This window comes from Hesperophylax consimilis, chromosome 5, assembly GCF_061612785.1.
Source record: "Hesperophylax consimilis isolate HC1 chromosome 5, BYU_Hcon_1.0, whole genome shotgun sequence".
In the NCBI taxonomy this organism is placed as follows: Eukaryota; Metazoa; Arthropoda; class Insecta; order Trichoptera; family Limnephilidae; genus Hesperophylax; species Hesperophylax consimilis.
In genome coordinates, this window is record NC_142840.1 from 37,843,612 (window position 1) to 37,867,289 (window position 23,678).

General features: G+C 36.2%; 1 protein-coding gene across 1 annotated transcript; it reads left to right on the forward strand.

The window, feature by feature from the left end:
* Window positions 1-124: 124 nt before the first annotated feature.
* Window positions 125-23,074, forward strand: LOC149423909 (uncharacterized). Its single transcript, XM_089632185.1, has 10 exons — window positions 125-709; window positions 792-1,006; window positions 2,714-2,975; window positions 5,153-7,294; window positions 7,948-8,246; window positions 10,392-10,633; window positions 18,722-18,947; window positions 19,953-20,121; window positions 20,652-20,806; window positions 22,714-23,074. The coding sequence occupies exons 1-10, from the start codon at window positions 301-303 to the stop codon at window positions 22,966-22,968; spliced, it is 4,374 nt and encodes a 1,457-aa protein (XP_089488311.1). The 5' UTR covers window positions 125-300; the 3' UTR covers window positions 22,969-23,074.
* The last annotated feature ends 604 nt before the right edge of the window (window positions 23,075-23,678 follow it).

Below are 23,678 nucleotides of genomic sequence, written 5' to 3' on the forward strand. Positions count from 1 at the left end.
TTCCGGTATTTAGGTACTTTCAGCTTTAAGTTTAAGCTGGTAACATTATAATTAAAATATTATTTGTCTATGCTATGAAATCATAATTTGTTCAAGTTTCAACTTGTTGTTTTAGTCTATGGAAATCGTGTTTTTCGGTTGTGACAGTTTCGCGGGTTTTAAATAATTTAAATAACCATGACAATAATATTTTAGGTTTTATAGAACATGTACAGAGGAATTTCTATTTCCATCAATAAACATTTTACATTTACTATCAAAAAATATCTATCATCACCAAATTGCGCATTCTGAGTTAAAATGCCGACCCGAGGGAAACGTCCACAAAAAAATGCGCCCAAATATAAAGATAGTGATGAATCTGAGAGCGGTGGAGATTTTGAAGATTCAGGATCAGAAGCTTCTATTCCCAAAGATGCGCAAGATGATGACGATTCTCCCGTCATTTCTGAGGACGACTTTGAAGAAGAGTTACCAAAAAGGCCCATCATTAAGAAAACTTCAATATTTCGCCAGAAACCCACCGTTCCTAAAATGCCACACAAAAGTGGGATTTCAATGGCAACCATCAAAAAGAATCTCAAATCTGTAGGCGACAAGCTCAAGTCACCAGGTGATTCGCCCTCTGATCCAGAAATTCCGTTTAATGTCAAACTTTTAACGGATACTGAGAAGTTGTTGCCAACTTTCTTGAATCTGTCAGAGAGCGGTAAGTAAATGGAATATAGAATTGATACCTACAAATGTTTTTTGGCTGTATTTGTACTATTAAACGATTTCTCCTCTTCTAGATACTGATGACAGCGACAGTGAAACAAAAGCATCCACTTCTAAGGACCCTCTACCGTTCAAGACCTTTGTCCTGAAAAACGAACCAGAAGATAAAATATCAAAAAATAAGAAGAAAGACGAAGAAGTTACAGTTGAAAAGGCTGTCAAAGATGAGGCACGTCTCAGCGATTCGGGGACCGATAGTGAAATGGAAGATGTGGAAACAGAAACACAAGTAAATTTTTGATTCACAAATTTGTAGTATTTACATTTGATTAAATCATGTCTTTACATTAGGAAACTCAGAGACTTCCATATTAAAGTTTTTAAAATACATTTTATTGTGCAAATAATAGCGACGTGGGATTATTTAATAAGGCCACTTGGATTGAGGTTGGAAAAAGAAGTCCTTTTGACATCATTCTCATGTAGTTCCTTGGCAGCGACGAAAGCCCTACAATTAACATTAATTTAGTTTTATTGGTGAATCCAAAACCTTCTTTTAGATCGTTTTTTAAGCTTGCAAATTTAAACAAAAATATTATTGTCTCCGTTGCTAGAGTCACTTGACATTGTATTAATTCCACGACTGCACTTAAAAAAAATGATCCAATTTAGTGTAATTCGGGTAGCGCCATGTTCGGAAACCAGCTTTAAAAAGTAGCACATCGGTAGGCTACTTGTGGTTGCAACATGTAGCTTGTGACGTAGTTGACTACAATTTGACCCTTCACTGATAAAAAATCTTGTTTTTTTATGTTTAAAAAAGATAATATCTTGAGAGATAAAAAAGGAAAACATATCTTTAATAAATTACCAGAAGAAATCAGAAACATTAATGGTAAAAAACAAATATTGAACTATATAAAAAAATATTTTAGGGAAATCATTAACCTTTTGAACGCGTTAATTTGCTCCGTTTTATCTATACCCGTACGCGGTACATATTTTCAAATACCTATGCATGCAATTAAATGTCAAATTATAGCATTCTGGCATGATTTATTGGACTATATAGACAGAACAGATTATTCTCCACAATATGAAAACAAATCCTCGTGTGTCAACACTCTTAGATGTTTATAAAAACAAAAACATAAAATTTCATACAAAGACGTACCGTATCTTTTGAATGTGGTCCCGCCATTCACTCGGCGTCATAAATAAACCACTCTCGGTGTGTGTGTACTTAGGCCACTGTGTTTATAGACACAAGTGGGACACCATGATCACTTATCATTCTTAGTTATGAAAAGTTGTGAATGACAAACTAGTACTAACGCTATCCGTTGACAAAAATGTAAACTAAAGGACTAAAAGGCGCGAAGAGGCGCACTTGGTTATAGATCTTTTTTTATGAAATACAATTTTATTTTTGAGAAATTCTTGTAGATGTCAGCATCGTGATAGTTCTACAAATGTCCAAGTGAGCAAGAAATACATTTATGACGAAAGAGAGCGGGAATATCGGCCGTCAAAGTTGCCGTATCAACTGTTGATACAGCCGCGTGTGAGTATAGACTTTTTGCCGTAACAACAGTTGATACGGCCGCGTGCAAAGAGTTAACAAAAAAACTGATTCCCCTAGTTTACTTAAATTCCACAAATTATCCTACAATACTCTACTTATCCTCCATAATATACATACATTTTTTTTTCTTTATTTGAAATACAACAATTTGTATTGTTTTTAATTTCGTAATTATTTTTTACTTTGTAACCAAGTTATATTATTTTTTTGCAAATGTACACTCCTCTTCCATCCACAAGAAAATGCTTTTAATGGACCTGTAGTATATAGTATAAATTAAAACAGTATTATATGGGATAATTCGTATAAAATAATTTTAAAAAAATTGACATTCGAAATTTTATGGATTTTTTAAAACTTTATGGTAATAACATTTATTTTCATTTTTCTGTTCACTGTTTATGTTTTCAGGGGAAAAAAGGTGAAGGCACACCATCCAAAAAGTTGAACTTCTCCCACCTCCAAGAACAGGCAAAAAAGTTGGCTGATGCCAAAGAGAGCCTCGAGTCTTACAACAAGAGGTACTCGGACTCGAAGAAAACCGAGGAAGCGTTTAACATCCATGAGCTGCTGGCCATGGGGGAGACGGAACCGTCGGAGAAGGTGCCGGGGTCTTCTTCGGAAGCGGAGGACAGTGGAGACTCTGATGTGGAAGACTTGGAAGAAGTTAAAGGTTGGTTATTTTGGCCATGTTTTTTCCTCTTGTTGCATTTGAGTAATGGCAAAATGCTGTATCTGTAGATATTTATTGTAGATATGACACTTTTGCTTTACAATGCTCAATCAATTCTTTTCGTGGAGCCACATCATAAAAACTTACTTTTATTTTTTATTGTGGTTACTTCTGTAACTGAAAAAAACTTCTATAACAACAGAACATTGCATCTTAAAATACAGCATTCTTCCAGGACATAAAAAAGGACAACCCTTTGAATATGCTGTTTTGCCATTACAACGTCTTTGCCGTTCTTTAGTTGGTATAGGGCAGCCTCTCATATCGCAGCTAATCCCACCACGTGTGACGTGTTTTTAATTTAACCCAATTTGATATCGTATTTTATATCAATGATTGTGTACTTGATTTAGTTTTCTCGAATGAGGTTGATATAATTTTTAATAGATCATTAGAGTATATTCTTCCAATAGACAACCACCATCCTCCACTAACTATTCTCATCCTTTGCACCAAAGAAGTCAATCGAAAACTTACAACTCCTACGTTTAATTTCAAAAATGCTAACTATCGTGATATAAATGATTGCCTCCACAAGGTAGACTGGTCATTTCAAAGAAGGTGATAGTAATCAAAATGTGGAATCATTTTATGCTTTTCTGGATGAATTATTTCTAATTTTATCCCACTCACTCATTTTAAAGAATCTAAGTATCCGAGGTGGTTCACTAAAGATTTAGTTCAATTAATTGCTCTTAAAAAGGATTTACATAACAAATATAAATAAGAGAGATCTTTATCAAATTACATTGAATTGGGTTGTAAAATCTTGTCAGAAACATTCTATAATTCTTTTATTAATAATGTTGAAAACACAAACAATAATGTAAAGTATTTTTGACACTATGCAAAATCAACGAAAAACAACAATCTGGGTATACCTACCAACATGAAATATGCAGGAAAAAACGCCAATGACACTCAAAGTATCATTGATCTTTTCGCCGATTTATTTAAAAATGTTTATGACTGTGATATTCCAATTTTTTGAATCCTAGATAAAATTTTGTTACTGATCATAATCTTAATTTATCTCTTGTTCACGTAGAATATAATGATATCTTGACTGAACTAAAACTACAGGATCAAGGCAAAAGTGGTGGACATGATAATATACCTCCTATATTTTTGATTAATTTTGCCACCAATCTAGAATATCCTTTGTATTTTCTTTTCAATCAATCTTTACAAACAGGATGTTTTCCTAATACATGGAAATTCAGTTTCCTCACCCCTATTTTCAAAAAAGGTGATAGACACCAAGTGGTTAACGACAGACTGGTGTGCCTTTTTTCGACAATTAGGAATTGTTTGAAAAACTTCTTAAAATATTATTTTTCAATTAAATCAAATCATTTCTCCTATACAACATGGTTTTACTGCCGGAAAATCTACTCTTACTAACTTGTTAATATATCAAAATTATTTATATGAATCAATGTCTAGTGAACATCAGGTTGATTCTATTTATACTGATTTCAGTAAGGCGTTCAACAAAGTTGATCGTCATTAATTACTCTATAAACCGCAAAAACTCGGTATAGATGGATCACTATATCAATGGTTAAAAATTTATTTAATGAACAGAGTACTGGCTGTTAAAATTGATGGCATAACATCATATAAATTCATTGCTACGAGTGGTGTCCCGCAAGGGTCACATTTAGGACCAATCTTGTTTTTATTATTTGTTAATGATGTTTTATATATTTTCGGTGATGTTCAGATGATCTGAAATTATTGAAGGCAATAAGTCATGTTAATGATTGCCATATATTGTCAAATAACTTGTCCAAACTATTTATATGGTGTCAAGAAAATAACTTACAACTCAACATAAACAAATGTCAATAATTAATAGTACTAATAATTTTAAATTCGGTGAACTAGTCAAACCAATCTATCGCAAAATATCATCATCCCAAAAGCAAAAAAGTTTGATGCATTATCGTCAATCACTTTCACTGCTATCACTTATACTAATTTTATTTGCAATACTTGACACTTGCTTTTACTAACATGTTTTTATTTATTTGTATCAAAGGCAGAACCTTTATCGTTGATTTATTGTTGATTGTTTTATATACATTTTTGAATTTTTTATATTTTCATTACAGGAGAAGCAAAATCTTCCATTCCAAAAGGAGGCATCCAGCTGGTTCTGGACTTGCCCACCGACCGCCCCAAAGCCAAGAACAAGCAGCTGGATCTTGAGATGATGCTGAAACGCCGCATGAACCGAGTGAAGAAGGAGTACCAGGTCTTCACGCACAAAGTTCACGTCCTCTGCTGGCTCGGACATGGAAACTTCGTCAATAATATTGTTAACAATCAAAGCGTCATGGCTGCAGCATTGTCACTCATTCCCTCGGAGCAATGCTATCCCAGTGCTCGTATTGACATCAAATACGTAGAACAAATCACAAAATGGTACAATGAAGCCATGAACCTCAAAGAAGACAAAGCTGAGTTCAAATACAAACCAAACAAACGTCCATTAGAACTTGCATTGCTTCAACAGATTGGTAAAAAAACTGCAACGAGCAAGAAGAATCTCACTCTTATATTTGCCAGCATGTTGAGAGCCCTAGGAGTTAAGTGTAGGGTTGTGTTTTCATTCAGGGTGGTTCCACTAAGGCCACCTGATACAGAACTGTGCTCACTCGCAGTCAAGAACAAAGATCCTCCCAAAAAAGGAATTGGTAAAGATGGGAAGACGTCAAAGCACTTTGAGAACACACCAGCCACCAGTACAGCTAATAAAAATAAGAAAGGAATATCGTCTTCGGCAACTGCTAAACCCATTAGTAAGTCTAAGAATGCTTCAAAAAGTGAATCATTTGAAGATATTTCACAATTGGATGGATTGGATGATCGAGATTTACCTAAAAGTAACCCTCGTGGGACCCGACAAGCACAAAGCCAAAAGTCTCTGGCATTAAAGAAAACTAATACAGCACAATCATCCAAAACAGAATCTGCCTCACTGAAAGCTTCTGGCTCCTCTAGTACCGTGTCGTACTGGGATCAAATTATGCAGAACACATTAGAGGAAGAGCCTAAAGTTGAAAAAAGGATAAGTCATAGGAATTTAAGTTTAAAAAGTCCTCCATCTGTGTCCAAAATCAAAGTCGAACCTTCATCTATTTTTAATGAATCTACAATCTCACTTGGTAATCCACCTTTTCTTAAAGCATCAGAAAAAGAAAGAGATTTCTCAAGTGCATTGAAAAATTTTCTGGATGTGTCTCCTGTAAAAAATGCTGGAACTGCAAAAGTGAATAATAATACACAAGCTGCAACATCTTCAACAGGTCGAAAATCTTCTGCAGCAGCCAAAACTAAAAAGTTGGATGAAAAGGGATCCAGAGCTAGTCTAAGGACTAAGAAGACTGAACAAACACTAACACCAAAAGATGTTTTGAATGTTCCCAAGGTTGTCAGGAAAAGCAAGTCTCCTAATTCAGATACGGAAACTGTGTCCTGCTCTAAAAGGGCGAGAGTAGTTAAAAAAGCAGTCTTGACAACAAATAAGGATATGAATGATGATTTAGATGTACAGAACAAAGTAAATACAACAACTTCAAAGGCAATAACTCCTAAGGCAACAACTCCTAAGACAACAACTTCCAAAGCAACAACTTCTAAAATAGCAACTCCGGTTGTGATAAAAGGAAAAATTGTCAAGAAAACTTCTTTACCCGAAAAAATTAAGGAAACACAATCTGTTGAACATAATGCAGCAATACCAACCAGAAGCCGAGCCAGACCAGTTTCTGATCACGGTGGTACTGCAAAATCACCTGTCTCTGATAAGAGTGTAGTTACTAAATCATTGCCTAATAAAAGAAAATCAGCTGCTGTTTCAAATTCAATTCCAAAACCACCACAAAGCAGGACTAAAGCACCTCCAAAAGAAAGATCTTCAAATGCTTCTCCGAGTTCAAGTAAACAAAAGGGTAATGACAATCCTGGAAGCCAAGCAAAAGGCACTCAAAGAATATCTAGATGCACTGTTCCTGCAGAAGTTAGTAGATACTTCAGCTCTCCTGAAAATGCAGCTAATCTGAAGAAGCCTCCAGTAGGGCTGTCCAAGTCTGCGGACAAGAGGGTCAGCCACAGAGACCTGCTGAACAAGTCCCTACCAGGAACCAGCAGTAGAGTTAGAAGCGGTGTTGATGTCACTAAAGATATAATTTCACTTGTCAAGGATCGAATCAGAGAGAGCAAGGCGCAAGCAAAATCCAAGTTAGTGAAAGGTGAGAAATTTTTCAATTCATTTATGTATTTATGAAAACCAACAGATTTTTTTACATCTATGAATAATAAATAAACTTATAAACAATACAAATAAAATCTAACAGCAGATTTTCACATAAAAATTTCTACTCAAATAATGTGAACTTTGTTTTGTACTTGAAAAAAATAACATTATATGTACATAATACATTGTCACCTGAGTGCAGAACTTCCGACTTCATTAAATGAGTAATGTTTATAGGGGAACCAAAATTTAAGTTTTGAAAAATATAATTTTTGGTTTTTGCATGCATTTATGTTTTCATATCTCAGGCTGTGATCATCTTCATCGTCAAGTTTTGATGTTAGGAAAGTCACGGCAAGTAATTTAATCTTAAATTCTTGATCGCCAATGCTAAATTTTCGCTGTGTGCCAGCTGATTCTATTTTCGTAATATCTTTCTTGTTTTTTTTGCAAAATGATGTTTTTGTAAATAATACCGGCTTACCAGGTAATGCGTTTATGTAAATATATAAATGGTACATGATCTACCATAAGTAGATTCCCAAAAATAGCTAGTTATGTTCAGACAGATAATTTTTTAATAGTATCCTTTCCTTAGATTGCTGGCGAACAGGAGGTTAATCTAATAGTTTATTTTTCATTTGCTAGGCAAAATACAACATTCTTCAGATGACAGCGACAACATGGAAATAGAAGACGTCCCAAGGGGGCGAAGTCGCAAAGACTCTCGCAACAGTGATGCCGACTTTAAGCCCAAGAGCAAGAAGCGACCCGGCCTGAAGAATATACCGGACAGGCGGGTGCTCTCCAGCGATGATGACCAGCCCACCGACGGAGCCAAGAAGCGAGGAGTGGACGTGTGGTGCGAGGTTTACGTGGAAGAGGAGGAGCAATGGATTTCCGTGGACGTGGTGAAGGCGCAGGTGCATTGCTCTCGAGAAATTTATGTAAGTAATTTAAATACACATCAATTTTTAAATTTTTTTTACACAACAGTCGCTACTGCTCCCAACCGTCTGGAGCAAGTGAGACTGGCATCTCCATTTGGGTTATGTTGGAAAGGAGATAGGGAAGAGGAAGGTGGGAAGTGCTTGGCTATTCAGATTTGGTCACCAAACACTGCTAAAGCCATTTCAAGCAACGTTTCGATTCTGAATGCTTCTGTCTTTCACCAGAGTAATACTGAATGTATCTACCACCATATTCCAGGCACAAATATACTTTAATATATTATTTTGAATAATTTTGAAATTCCTGCCGGCACTTGAACCTGCGACTAACCGATTCACAGCCGAGGATTGTAACTACTCAACCGAATGGATTCTTAACAGAATTATTAATGTGCAAGTTTTCTTATGTTAAATTTTTTTACCAGCAAATAAGCTTAGTGTCTTTTTTTAAACAAATTTGGGAGTGTGGTAAGGAGACTATGAAAGAGGTTGTGGAGGTCACAGCGTTTATTTGAGTCAGTGGAGTTGTGAGATGGCTCCAGACCGATGCTCACACAGTTGGTGGATCGATGGTGAATGGTAAGATCGACACCGCATCGGTGGATATTGTCAGTGGCGAATCCTCCATGTCGAAGATCAACACCAGGCATAACCGACGTTGACGGCTGTGGAGTGTTCGAGGCGATGAAGTCGGTGGCTCGACACCGCGTTGATGTAGACCGGACTTGTGAATGCGTTCAGCACTGGGGATAACTTTGAGCCTTCCAGGTACTCCAGTGTGAAGCAAGATAGCCGAAGGTATGATTGACCTGTTTAGCGGATGCGCGGGAGATGCAGGCCGACGAAGATCAGGGCCAAGGCTCTAATCATAATCCTGCAGAGTTGATCACTATCCATAGCCTCTCCTTTAAGATCCGGATAACGCCGGGCGTAATGGGTACATAGCTTGTAGCGGCGCGGTGAGGTAGGAAGCTGGGCATGGCACGAGGGCCGGCTGGTTGGCAGCGGGCGCTCACAAGGTACTCATTTGTAACTGACTGACTAAGTACCTTCACGCTTGCCGTTTTTATATAGGCACGCATACATCGAGTATAATCCAGTGAGTAGGTAGATGGGCAGTACCCACGATGTTTCGCTAGTAGGTTCTAATAACAATGCGTTTTGCATGGGCGAACATTCCCGAATATTCTAGTAGCTCATCGCTACACAAATAATATTTTAACCAAAAAATAATGAAAAAGATGTTCTCATAAATTAAACATACACCTGCATATTATATAAAGGTCCCATATCTTTAACTCCCCAGAAAAGTTTCGTTTTTTTCAGTTCCTTAATGACTGATAGATTTAAAAAATGGCTAAATATTTCTTGAACCCCAAATTATGAGATTTTCCCACAAGAGTAATTCGTTCTGATCCCTTGAAAACCCTTACCAGAGGGTTTCAATGTTTTTCCAATAGTGTAAATTGTTTTATTTGAAGTACATTTTATGCATTTCGTTAGCAGTAATAGGAGCAGTACAACACTTTTTAATGTTCAATATTTTTTAAAAAGGTTCCAATACTAAGGTCCCGCTAGAGTTAGAGATCAAACGCTTTTGATGTCACCAAATATATCTCTTGGCCCAAGGGTTGTGGCACCAAATGGAGTGAATATTCTATAAAAAATAGACCAGTTGCTTATTGTGTACTTATGTCATCATACGCTTACGTCATCAAGCGGGAAGAGGGGTCAGATAAGAGCCTTGAAAATCACTTGGCGCAACCAAAAAAATCAGTCACAACTCCGCAATGGAAAGGGTTGTATGTGTTATTCGTACTCTGTCATGTAGATCTTGAGGTGATTTAAAAAGACTGAGCAGAAGAATATTAAAGTTGTTGAGTGAAAAATTGTGCCGGGTGACAGTTTACATAATATTATAAAATTGCCAGTTTCAGATAATATGGATTATATTTCACTATCCTGTTCTCAATTTAATGTCTTTAATTTTCCCATTAAATTATGCCGTGACGAATAAAAGACATTTTCTCTCAAAAAGGTAACGGTAGTGTACTTTAAACTTTATGATTTCTTTCGACCATCATACTCTTATCATGTTCAGTGAATTTCTTCTTTTTCTACATTATTATGACCTCATTGCAGACACGCGCCACTCACCCCGTGACCTACATAGTCTCCTGGGATGCGGCAGGTTACCTAAAGGATGTGACGCGGCGCTACGTGCCGCACTGGAACACCACCACCCGCAAGCTGAGGGCTGACCCTGCCTGGTACTCCGAGGGTCTGCAGCCTTGGCTCGCTCCTCGCAGCATGAGGGAGACACAGGAGGATAAGCAGCTGGAGAGGATGCAGTTAGATGCGCCGCTCCCTGTTGCTATTTCAGAGTGAGTTGACTGTGGTTTTGAAAGTACATTTTGACTAGAAATACAGTAGAACCCCGTTAATTCGAACCCCGATAATTCGAAAAAACGCGTAATTCGAAATTTTCGAAAAAAAAATTTCCGCTGAAAAATTTTTTCATACAAATTTTTTTTTAATTCGAAATTCGTTAATTCGTAATTCGAAATTTATTTTTGTCCGCGCACGAAAATTTGTTTGTGTAATTCGAAAAAATTTGATTTTTGCGAAAATAAATCATAATATTTCGTAAATCTGAATCTAAAAGTCAGCCGTGGCGGTAAAACGCCGAAAAATGTATTTTTACGTGGTTATACATCGTCCTAATTAGTATTATTATTTTGTAAATCTGAATCGATTTACACTGTAATGTCGTATTTTTTCAAATTTATTTCGAATATCCGAGTTTAAAGGGCCGAGAAAATACATTTTACGCGGATATATGTCGTAGTTTTACGAGTTTACGCCAAATATCTGCATTTAAAGGGTCGGCCGCGACGAAACTCGGCTGCGTAATTTCGGTTTACGCGTAAATATATCGTATTTCATCACCGCGACGGAAATCCGCCGCGAAATTTCAATTTACGCGGAAATATATCGTGTTTTTACTAACTTTACTTCGAATATCCGCGTTGAAAAAATACGGCGTGACGGAAATCGGCCGAAAAATTTCGATCCATGCCGAAATATGACATATTTTTACGAATTTACTTCAAATATCTGAACTTAAAAGGCCGGCCGCGACGAAAAACTGCCGACAAAATTCGATTTACGCGGAAATATATCATATTTTTACGAATTTATTTCGAATATCTGAATTTGAAGAGCCGGCCGCGACGGAATACCGCCGCGAATTCTCGTTTTACGCGGGAATATATCGTATTTTTACGAATTCAAATTCAGATATTTGAAATAAAGGGCCGGCCGCGACAGAAAATTACCGCGAAATCTCGATTTACGCGGAAATATATCGTATTTTTACGAATATCTCAATTTAAAGGGGAGGCCGCGACCGAAATCGGCAGCAAAATCTCGATTTACGCGTAAATATATAGCATTTTTACGAATTTATTGCGAATATCTGAATTTAAAGGGCCGGCTGCTACGGTAATCGACCGCGAAAATAAAGAAAAAAATTGGTATTAATACGAATTTACAACTAAAATACCAACCGGATTTGAAGAGGCGGCCGAGAAAATCGATTTTCGGCGTTTTTTTTTTTATTTTTTTTTTTCATAAAATTTCGAATTACGTGGGAATTCGTTAATTCGAAATTTGATTTTTGATGTCCGCTGGATTTCGAATTAACGAGGTTCTACTGTACCATTATTCTTACGTTTATGATTATGATTAATTCAGCTTGAAGGAATACTGTTTGATAAGTTCCTTAACCCCTTAAATGCTAGCTCATCCGTAGCGGATTTACTAGAAGTTCACCGCCCTAGACTTGATTTTATGGTATCTTGAACGATGTCTTCCTCGGGCGTCTCCGATTTCTTCACCATTCACTACTGTATACCACAATGTGACTGTTAAAAAACTACATTACATCGACTTTTATTCGATTCCGTATCTCATTTCGGTGCAGAGATATTGCGTTAAGTATTCTTTGGGCATCCCCGACTTCTTCTACTATTCAAATAACTCTCTAAACACTCGTTCCACATACGAGCCGACTTACACAAAAACGAGTCGTAAAAACGGCCCGTTCTCATGAAGCCAACGTCAACCGTGAACGGGTGTTCAGTTCGTGTCCGTCGAGTTTCGCGCACGTGCACTGGTGCATCAGGAATCAATGCTGCTAGCTCCTTGGAGCAGGCTCCATTGAAATACCTGTAGAACCGACACAGCATGCCTACATTGCGTCTATGCATTAGAGAAGGCAATCGGTCTGTTAACAACGGATTGTCAATCAGACGGATCGCTCTCCTTTGCACAGATTCAAGCAGGTTTATCAAGTATTTTGGGGCACCAGCCCAAAGGTGGCTCCCAAATTCAATAGTTGGGCGGACTTGAGACTTGTATAGGGTCAGCAGCTGGTCACTGTTGAAGAATCTCCTAGCCCTGTACAAGAAGCCCAACTTTTTGGAGGCCTGATTTACTCGGGCTTCTATGGATCCCCGATACTTGAGCTGGTCTGATATAGTAACTCCAAGCATTTCAATGGAGTCTTTATTGGGGAGAGTGCTCCCATCAAATTGCACCAGACAGTCATTGATCTCCCTCTTTGCCGAAATCAGACACGCTTGGGTTTTTGAGACGTTGAAACTGACCAAGTTGCCCTTACCCCAGGCACGAACCATTTCGAGGTGGTGGTCAATTTTTTGCTTCAAAACTTCTCGAGCTGTTCGGACATCATAGGTGGAAGGGGGCCTGTCAAAAAGATAACCCTCGTGAACGGTGCTGTCATCAGCGTAGCAGTGAATTGGTGCACATTCAACGAGATCGTTGATGTGTAATAAAAACAGCGTCGGTGACAACACAGATCCTTGTGGCACCCCCGCATTGATTTGGTGCGATGAGGAAGAAGAGCCGTCAACCACGGTTTGAATTGTTCTTCCCCTCAGAAAGTCTGCAATCCAACTATGCAGGGTTGGATGGATCCCATACGATGGTAACTTCCCGATAAGCGCCCGGTGCCAGACTCTGTCAAAGGCTTTGGAGATATCCAACCCAACGGTTTGAGTTTCACCAAAACATTCCATATACCGCCCCCAAATATGCGTCACATATCCGAGTAGATCTGGCACTAATAAGAACCAACTTTCAGAAATATCGGTCGACTACGAGTTTTCCTAGCACAAACGTACACAGGCTGAATTTTTATATATTAATATTATTCTGGCTTGTTGTCTCGTCACTTGCTAAAATTTATTTTATGTGTGAAAAACACATGATAAAATTCCGTGTCAAATGTCATAATACTGATTTTCACAAGTCATGGTGATGTATTTATTTACAGGAATGCTTCAAATGACTTATTTTTATTGTGGAAATTAAATTACAGCTGGAAAGTATAATAAAACAACATTTGTAAAAGAAATTTTTTGTTTGTTTGTGTTTTATATGACATAAGAGAGAAAAAAAAACATTTTTCTATTCTCTTAAAATTAAAAATCAAATTATGTACTGAAAATGTAAGAATAAAAATAAAAATTCAATTGCAACTGCCGAGAAACTATGGTGACCATTAACACCACCAATCATTGTAAGAATGGTGGCATAAATTCATAAAAATATAATGTATTGCAACGGCCTAGAAACTATGGTGACCGATGTTATGTATGGCCATGTTGGCAGTCCTGATGCGTCACGTGGGAGATTATAACGAGTGTGCGCAGTGTCAATAAACGTCATAGGTCTGAGTCAACAGTCTTTTATTTTTAATAATCCCCGATATAATAATTGGCGACGAGGATAGTCGAAAAAGTTAAATTAATAACGAGTAATATTAAGTCCAGTGTAAAACAGTGATTTCGTCTTTGTTTTTTCAATCATTTTAACATGTCTACAAGTACTTTGCCAGTGCCGCAATACGAGTCGAGTTGTGAAACCTTCGGAATGTTTTTAGAACGTGTTCAAATTTATTTAAAAGTAATTAATATTACGGACAAAGAGAAAATTGGATATCTTTGTATGATTATTGGTGCGGAAAAATATAAAATTTTAAAAGAAACAGTTCATCCGAAAAATATTGAAGAGTTAACTTATAACGAGATTGTAACAACACTTCAAAATAAATATGAAGAGAAAAAATGTACGATCGCCCAAAGATATAAATTTTATAATCGTCAGCAACAGTCGAACGAGGGAATTGATGATTACATTTCAGAAATAAAAAGTCTGTCAATATCATGTAATTTTGGAGCATTTCTGGATGAAGCCTTGAGGGATAAATTGGTGTGCGGTGTGAAAAATGAAGCCATGACTATAAGATTACTGTCTGAAGATGAATCGCTGAGTTTCGAAAAAGCAAAAAAAATTGTGAAGAATATGGAGACAGTAAGTTGTTCTGCAGAAATATTACACAAAGAAGATCTTTCATCGGGAGTTTTCGAAGTAAAGCCGAAAACGTCACGTCAAAGGAGTACTAGTCCGCAACAAGGTCAAAGGAGTTCAATGTCATCAAGTCGTCTTTCATCTCCATCACGTGGAAATCTCAGAAAAAGATGCGAGAGGTGTTTTATCAGTCATCAACCAGAGTCATGTCCGTCAAGGAATTCTAAATGTTACAAGTGTAATACATACGGTCATACGTCAAAATTTTGTTCTAGTGTAAAATCAATTGTTATTAATCATGTAAAATGTGTGGGTAATATAAATGTTTTAAATATGTCCGTGTCTGAAACAGCTAATATTGATTTGTTTGTAAACGGTAGGAAAATGTCCTTCATGATTGACACAGGGAGTTCATCGACCTTGATAAGTCACAAAATGTGCATAAAATTTTTCAAAACTTGTAAATTAAGTCAGTTCTATGGTAATTTGTTTACAGCAAATAGTCAAAATTTATATTGTTTTGGATTTTTTATTGCAAAAGTAAGTGTAAAAGATGATTCTAAATTGGTCGTGGATTTACCAGTATTAGTTATTAAAAATCTATCGTCTGAAGCTATTCTTGGTAGGAATTGGATAAATGTTTTGAATCCGTCTTGGGAAAATACATTTATAAATTCTTTTATGTCAAATATTGGTAATGATAATACTGTAAATTCAGTGTCTGTCAGTGGAAAAAATAAATCAAACATTGTCGAAAAATTGTCACAAAAATATTTAAATTCTTTTTCTAAAACGAATAACGACATATCAATTAAAGAGTTTTCGGTAAATTTAAGTTTAAAAAATAATTCAACTCCTGTTTTCCACAAAGCATATGAGGTCCCTTATGCACTGCGTGCAGAAGTATGCCAAAAGCTAGATCGTCTTGAAAGCGAAGGCATAATTTCTAAAGTTAAATATAGTACTTGGTCTTCTCCAATAGTTTGTGTACCAAAACAAAATGGAAAAATACGTTTATGTGCAGATTTAAAATCTACAGTCAATCCACAATTGAGAATTGATCAATATCCTATTCCACGTCCAGAGGATATTTTTAATAAATTTTCAGGTTGTCAAGTATTTTGTAAATTAGACTTAACAAATGCATATTTACAGTTGTCTGTGTCAGATTCTAGTAAAGAATTACTTACAATTAATACATGTAATGGTTTATATGTTTACAATCGTTTACCTTTTGGGTTGTCATCGGCTCCTGCCACATTTCAAATGGTCATTGATACAGTCTTGGGAGGCATAAAAAACTGTGCTGCATACATTGATGATATTTGTGTAGGTGGTAAAGATGAAACGGAGTGTTGTAATACTTTAGAAAAAGTTTTGTCAAACTTAAATGAGTTTAATATAAAAATTAATGTGTCAAAAAGTGAATTTTTTGTATCTTCTTTTGAATTTTTAGGTTTTACTTTGTCAGGTCAAGGCAAAAGTCCGTCTTTGTCGAAAGTTGAGAAAATTAAGTCTACTGGGTGTCCAGAAAATGTTACTCAACTAAAATCGTATTTGTCAATGTTGAATTTTTATAGGAATTTTATTCCTATGTGTCCTACTGTACTAGAACCACTCCATAATTTATTAAGAAAGAATGTAGAATGGTGTTGGTCTGATGAATGCGAAAAAGCATTTATAAATAGTAAGTCTCTCTTGTCAGATAAAACTATGTTAGTTTTATTTGATCCGTCAAAACCATTGTGTCTTACAGTCGACTCCAGTGCATACGGTGTCGGATGTGTCTTAAGTCATGTCGTAAAGAATCAAGAATTTCCTATAGCTTTTGAGTCTGCAACGTTAAATTCAGCTCAAAGAAATTATAGCCAATTGCACAAGGAAGCCCTTGCTGTTATTTTTGGAATCAAGAAATTTCATAAATATTTAATTGGTCGTCATTTTACTATATATACTGATCATGCTCCATTGTTGTCTTTATTTGCCGAAGATAAAAAAGTCCCCGTTTTAGCTGCATCACGTCTCATAAGAAGGTCTATAATATTGTCCGCGTACAATTATAAATTAGTTTTTAAAAATGGACTGAAAATTCCTCAAGCTGATGTGATGTCACGTTTGCCAAGTGAACAACAATTTAATGTAGAGGAATGTAATTTTGTATACATGTCAACACCCTTAATTCCATTTTCAGAAGTTGAAAGTCATTCTGAAAAAGATGAAATGTTATCTAAAGTCATTAAGTATGTTTCAATCGGTTGGATTGAAAACTTGTCAAGTCCAGAAATTAAAAAATATTTCAAGTTCAGAAATTTACTGTCGGTCAAGGGAAAATGTCTTTTATTTGGTGACAGAATTGTAATACCAGAATCTCTTAAGTCTAAAGTCTTAAATTTAATACATTATGGTCATCCTGGTATAGTCAGATCAAAAATTCTTGCTCGTTCTTATGTTTGGTGGTTAGGTATGAATCAAGATATTGAAGATATTATTTCTAGATGTGAAATGTGTCAGTCGGTACAAAAAGCTAACAAAAATGTGCGTCATAATTGGCCTATTGCTGAAAGTCCATGGGAAAGAGTCCATTTGGATTTTTTTGACTTAAAAGGTTCCAAATACTTGTTAGTTTGTGATTCATATTCAAAGTGGATAGAATGTTTTTATATGAAAAATACTAAATATTCGGATTTGTTATCAAAATTAAGTTTTTTCCAGATTTGCGTTTCCGAAAACTATTGTTTGTGATAACGGTCCTCCATTTTCATGTAAAGAATTTTCTATTTTTTGTAAAGAAAAATCTATTAAATTATTATTTTCTCCACCATATAATCCCGAGTCAAATGGATTAGCAGAACGATCTGTTCAAACATTCAAAAAGATTTTAATTAAATTTATGTTTTCAAAAAATTCTAAATTTTTGTCACCAGCTCAACGTCTAATAGATTGTTTGTATACTTATCGTTCCACCCCTACTTCTGTCACGGGTTTGTCTCCTATGGCTAAAATATTTTCGTATGAGCCACGTACACCTCTTCATGTTTTGACAGAAGAAAATAATGTAAATAAAAGTAAGCAATCAAGTAAAAATGCATTGACAGAGTATGAGGAAAATGATAATGTATTGGTATACTTAAGACATTTGAAAGGTCCTATGAAATGGGTGAAACCTCCTGTCAGATTTAGTCATAGTGATTATGTTTAAGTTTTATTTGGTATTGTAAATTGTTTGAAAATAAAAAAAAAAATAAAGGAGGAAAGGATGTTATGTATGGCCATGTTGGCAGTCCTGATGCGTCACGTGGGAGATTATAACGAGTGTGCGCAGTGTCAATAAACGTCATAGGTCTGAGTCAACAGTCTTTTATTTTTAATAATCCCCGATATAATAACCATTAACACCTCCCTCCATTGAAAGAATTAAAAATGATATAATTTTGAATTTTAGAATGTTACATATATCACGTCACATCACATCCAAAATTACATTGTTTTATTATGAACCAAAATATATACACTAACATTAAGGCGACATAAGGCTCAATGCGCAAATTATAATTATTTCTGATGAATGTATAACTAAAATCCAAATGTTTCTAGAGGTATCCCTACCGATGTAAGATATTTATATTTAAGATTAATAAAAACAGGATCTAACCATTAAATTATTTTATGTAAAATGGTTTAAAAGTTTTATAAAACGTTTTTAACTTTGAAATTAGCGGTAGGTCCAGATTTAATTTTTTAGACGATGAGTAACTTCCCGAGTGATCCCTCTAGAAACATTTGAGATTTTAGTACTACGTTCATCAGAAATAATTCAAATAAACTCCACGGAAAGATCGATTTTCTAGGCCTGCTAGGGCAAAGTCGACCGTAGATCCGTCCATTACGCCAGGCCACGCACCGAATATTGTTTTTACACTACTTATTCCCACTCGATTTTTGAGATTTGATAGGGTAAATTCAACTGTGGGTCTGCTCAATTCCGCAGGGCCTGCTTTACTTACGTCGTTAAGATTCTGGCTTTATTTTAGGGAATTGTCTCGTCTTCCACATTCCTAATTTGTCACTACTTCCAGGTACAAAAATCACCCCCTATACGCCCTGAAGCGCCACTTGCTGAAATTCGAGGTGATCTACCCACCAGACGCTGTGACGCTTGGCTTTGTGAAGAAGGAGGCTGTGTACGCGCGGGACTGCGTACACGTGTGCCACTCGCGCGAGATGTGGGTCAAGGAGGCCAAGGTGGTGCGGCCGGCCGAAGAACCCTACAAGATTGTGAAGGCGCGCCCCAAGTGGGACAGGGTGAGGAAACTACTTACAGTATTTGCCACTCTTCTCAGCCATTACTGCAAAATTAATGAGTGCCTCCAGCGCTATTTATATAGCAAAATAGTTTTAATAGATCGGTTAGCATACTGGTAAACATACAAGATAAATTGCCCATTATTGCTAAAAATGTACTATCCAACACGGCTACCATCTTGACAGGTTGACCGGACATGGAACGCACAAACAAATTTACAGACAGACGAAATGCAAAGTGCTCGAGGACTGCTAAGCTCAGTCATTTATTTGAATTAAATAAAAGATTCATTGGGCATGTAGAGCGAATGAACAAAGAAAGGAGTGTAAAGAGAATATGTGGCCCAAATGTGAATGGTAGAAGAAGACAGGGATGCCCGAGGAAGACATGGCACGATCAAGTGAATCAAATACTTAGACGGGAGTCCACCCATGTCAAGAGTCAGTATAATAGAAGAGTAGAATGTGAATGAGACAATGAATGAATGTGAACGAGGTAAGGAGTGTGTGCTAAGATCGAGTTGTTTGGTAGTCCATCCTCTCTGCCTACCCCTGCGGATAAGCGCCCGGTTTGTTTCTGTGCTCAATTAAGGCCTGAATTTTCAATACAAAACTGTGTTTACGTAATTCAAATAGGATGGAGATCTATGGTGTCAGGCGATTGTAAGTGAGACAGAGCGCTGAATGGAACATTCTTTATTCATAAAAAAAATATTATCTCTTTTACAACTGGTGAAAAAAATGTGACCTTACTGGGGTCCCCCTTCTGAGGTCACATTGTACATGGTTTTGTGTTTGAATTGTAAATTATGTCACTTTTTTTTTTGTAAGTACATATGTTTTTTTTAAAGTTAATTTTTGTAAGTGCTAAAATATTACAAGAGTAAAATTATAGAGCAGTATTTAGAAGAAAAACATAACATGGCATTAATCTTTGTTAGGTTAGCAACCAATGTTATAAAACACAGGATTTTAATTTATTGTGTAATGTATTTAATTTTCCAGGCAACAGGCAATGTGATCAAGGATATCCCGTTGGAGATATTTGGACCGTGGCAGGTGGAAGACTACGTCCCTCCGCAGGCGGAGAATGGAATGGTGCCCAGAAATCCATACGGAAACGTGGAACTCTTCAAGATGTGCATGCTGCCCAAAGGAACTGTCCATTTACAATGTAAGTTATGTTAATTTATATTCATATTAATATTATACATACATAGAATAATGAAGTAGAAATGTCTATATCTATGTAGGAGTATTACATGTGCCAAAATAAAAGAAAATATTTCCTTAAAATTCAATAACAAATTCAGTCCGTCAGTAGATATTCATATATACTACAGAAATACTCTAACCTTCTAACAGAACATGCCAGAGGCCTGAGGGGTTAAAGAAAGGCCGCATCTCATACCATTAGTAAATTGAAGATATATTGTGTACTTTAATAGCAAAATAAGAGTTTAAATGCAGATAATATTGACAGATGATCGGCATGTTGATTAGAGGTGGAGCTGTTCATCGTAATCAATATTTTATTGGTTGGAGTAAATTTTTTATTTTGTAACAACCCAAAAACCATGGTCACAATGTGATATCATTATACAATGTGCTAATTAAAAGCAAGTCATGAATTATACACTATTTCTCAATAAATTGTTTTTCGAACAAATTGAAAAATATATGTTTTGTTTTATTTGGTTTCAGTGCCGGGCCTCAACAAGGTGGCCCGCAAGCTGGGCATCGACTGCGCCTCGGCTATGACCGGCTTCGACTACCACTCGGGCTGGTCGCACCCGGTGTATGACGGCTTTGTGGTCTGCGAGGAGTTCAAGGACCAGATCATTGAGGCTTGGGAACAGGTAATGTCATCGTTTTTAACACCTAGGAGCTATACACCTGCATTTGCTGTGTTAAAGAATCATGTCCATGTGGAGTACGAAGCACTGCAATTGCAATGTCGACCTTGTATATTCAATTTGTATTTCCTCTACTAAGTTAGCTGAAGACAATAAAAATGTCACTTTATCAAGACCATGAGATGGCTTTAACAAAAATAACCTTTTATTTATTGAAGTTTCTAGTCGACCCCTCTGCCACTAAAAATGGTAATTAAATTACTCCTGACCATTGGAAGGTTACACAGCTCTTATAATCTAGCTCCCAGATGTTCTTATCTCTTTGTCTTTAAGTCAGCCAGCAAAATAGATCTAAGCAAAGCGTTTGATCGTATTTGTCACAATAAACTCTATGTAAAACTTAGGAAAAGAGCAGTTTTGGGAGATATAATAGCGATTCTTTCAATTTGGCACACGCAGCATGATAATGTGGTGAAATGGTCTGGCGAGTTTTCCAACCCATTTTATTTGAAAAGTGGCGTAAGATAAGGAGGAAGCATTTCTCCAGCACTCTTCAATATGTACACTGATGAACTAATTCAAAGACTTAATAATAGGTTGCCATGTTCAACGAGTGTCTCTAAATAGTATAAAATAAAGTCGCTATCCGCGTCTCTGTTTGTGCGCTTAATTCTTCTAAACTATGCAATGGATTTCGATAGAGTTTTCACTATCATTTAGAGAATTTCTTCCGCAAGGTTTACGTATATAATACATGCATATTATATTTATAGAAAGTAGAGAAAAGTCGATGTTTTATAATCAGGAGGTAAAAATATATGTTCAGGCACTACATTGCTAATACTGGCTAAACCTCTGAGATATATCAAAATAATGTACTACGGAATTGTATATCTTAAAAAGGCCTATAGAAAAGTCCGTGATGAAATATGTCTATCTCCTAAGGAAAATCCCCAGCAGCGCCGCACAGTGGGCTGAAAATCGCCTTTCATAGACATAGAGACTTGAATTTTCAAGGGTATTTTTATTAAAAACCCTGAAGAAGTGAGCGTTGCTCATGAAACATGTTGGTAATAAACAATAAAAGTGGTTAAAACGAAGTATTTTATTAATTTTTAATTAAAATGGTGCCACAAAATAAGTTTGCTGAGTTAGAAGAAGGTATTTTTTTTGGCTAGAAATGGATTCTGCTGATCAATGACTATGCTATAAAATTTCGTATGAAGCAATTGCGTGTACAAATGAAGGAGTTATCATTTTTTTAAGAAAAATTTGTATGGCACTGACATTAAAAATGAGGCTATCTCTGGAATCATAAGGATGACCATTATATCCTTACACACAGATATACTACTATTTATTTTTTTGACATACTTCGTATTGTGGCGCAACTTGCGATTATTTTTTTTTAAATCCTCCAAAGTTGAAAAAAAAAACTTTTTTATGTTGATGATTCATTTTAATGCTATGCTTTACATATTTACTTTACTGCTATGGAAATGCTCCTGGAGGGACGAGTGCACTCTTTCAGAGTGCTTCTCCACCACCACATGGGAAGCTTATGGCGCAGACTACGCCAATCAAATAACACTATCATTACTGCCATGGTTGCCAGGATAGAGTCCCCCCCTGATGGAGACGGGAGATGTTCAAATGTCCTTCATAAACAGCTGCTTGCGTTGTACTGTGTATCTGTGTACTTTAATTATTTGTCTGTTATTTTACAATATGGAATGTATTGCATTGCACAACCCCTGCATACATTCTGGAATAAACTCTTATTATTATTATTTTAAAGCTTAGCAGAGATGATACATGACAATACAATGACTTTAATTGAAAAAACTTTTGTGTGGAAATTGTGCTTAGCCTTGTTTGCATTTTACTTTATTTAAGATTTCTTTCTTTAGGAACAAGAAGAAGCCGAAGCCCGCGCCCGCGAAAAGATCGACAAGCGAGTGTACGGCAACTGGCGACGAATTATCCGCGGCCTCTTCATCCGGGAGCGCCTCAAGGCTCGCTACGACTTTGCCTCCGAACTGCCGCAGAACCAGAACCCGGAGCCCATCGAGCCCGGGGGCTCCAAAGCCAAGAAGAGGCCCAAAGGGCCACGGTTTCTGGCCAAGAAACGGAGGTCTGCGGAACGATCTTCGGAATCGGATTAATACTAAATCATCAAATCTACACATCACCTACCTCAGAGTAGCGAGGTTACTCCAACAGTGTTTTGCTATTTTAATTTTATTGCTTGTGCATACATATTGTAATGTCATTGAGTTTTAGGATTACAAAGACTCGAATCTTTCTATCTTTACAAGATGGTCCTCTACAATTCTAAATACCCAATTATATGCACATGTTTTGTATAAACTTTGATTTTTTTTTCTTTGTTTTCGTCTTCTACTTATATCTGGAATCTGCTGGCACAGTGTTTAATTTTTTAAGTAATGTTTAATTGTTTACACATGTTTAATTTTTTAAGTAATTTTTTGTAAAAATTTCTTGTTTTTAATTTCAAATCATTTTACTTGCATGTAATGCGAAAATTTTGGCAGCAAATGATTTTTCCATATTTGTATTTGTATATGTTTATTTCATTTTTAACACAATATAATATATTATATAATGTGGGATTATCTAAAAACATCCTCCTGTTTGTAAAGTTTGTAATTTTGTTTTTTGTTCTGTGTTGTGTTACCTCATTATGTTATAATTTTAATGTTCCCATTAATAGCCATTAAATAGGCAAGTGTAATCTTTGTTCAAATGTTTTCTGCGTTAATTGTATCTAATCAATTATTTTGATTGCTCAATCATTCATTCTCTTGCTAAAAATGTTATATGTGAATACAAATCTGTTTAAAATTTGATAAGC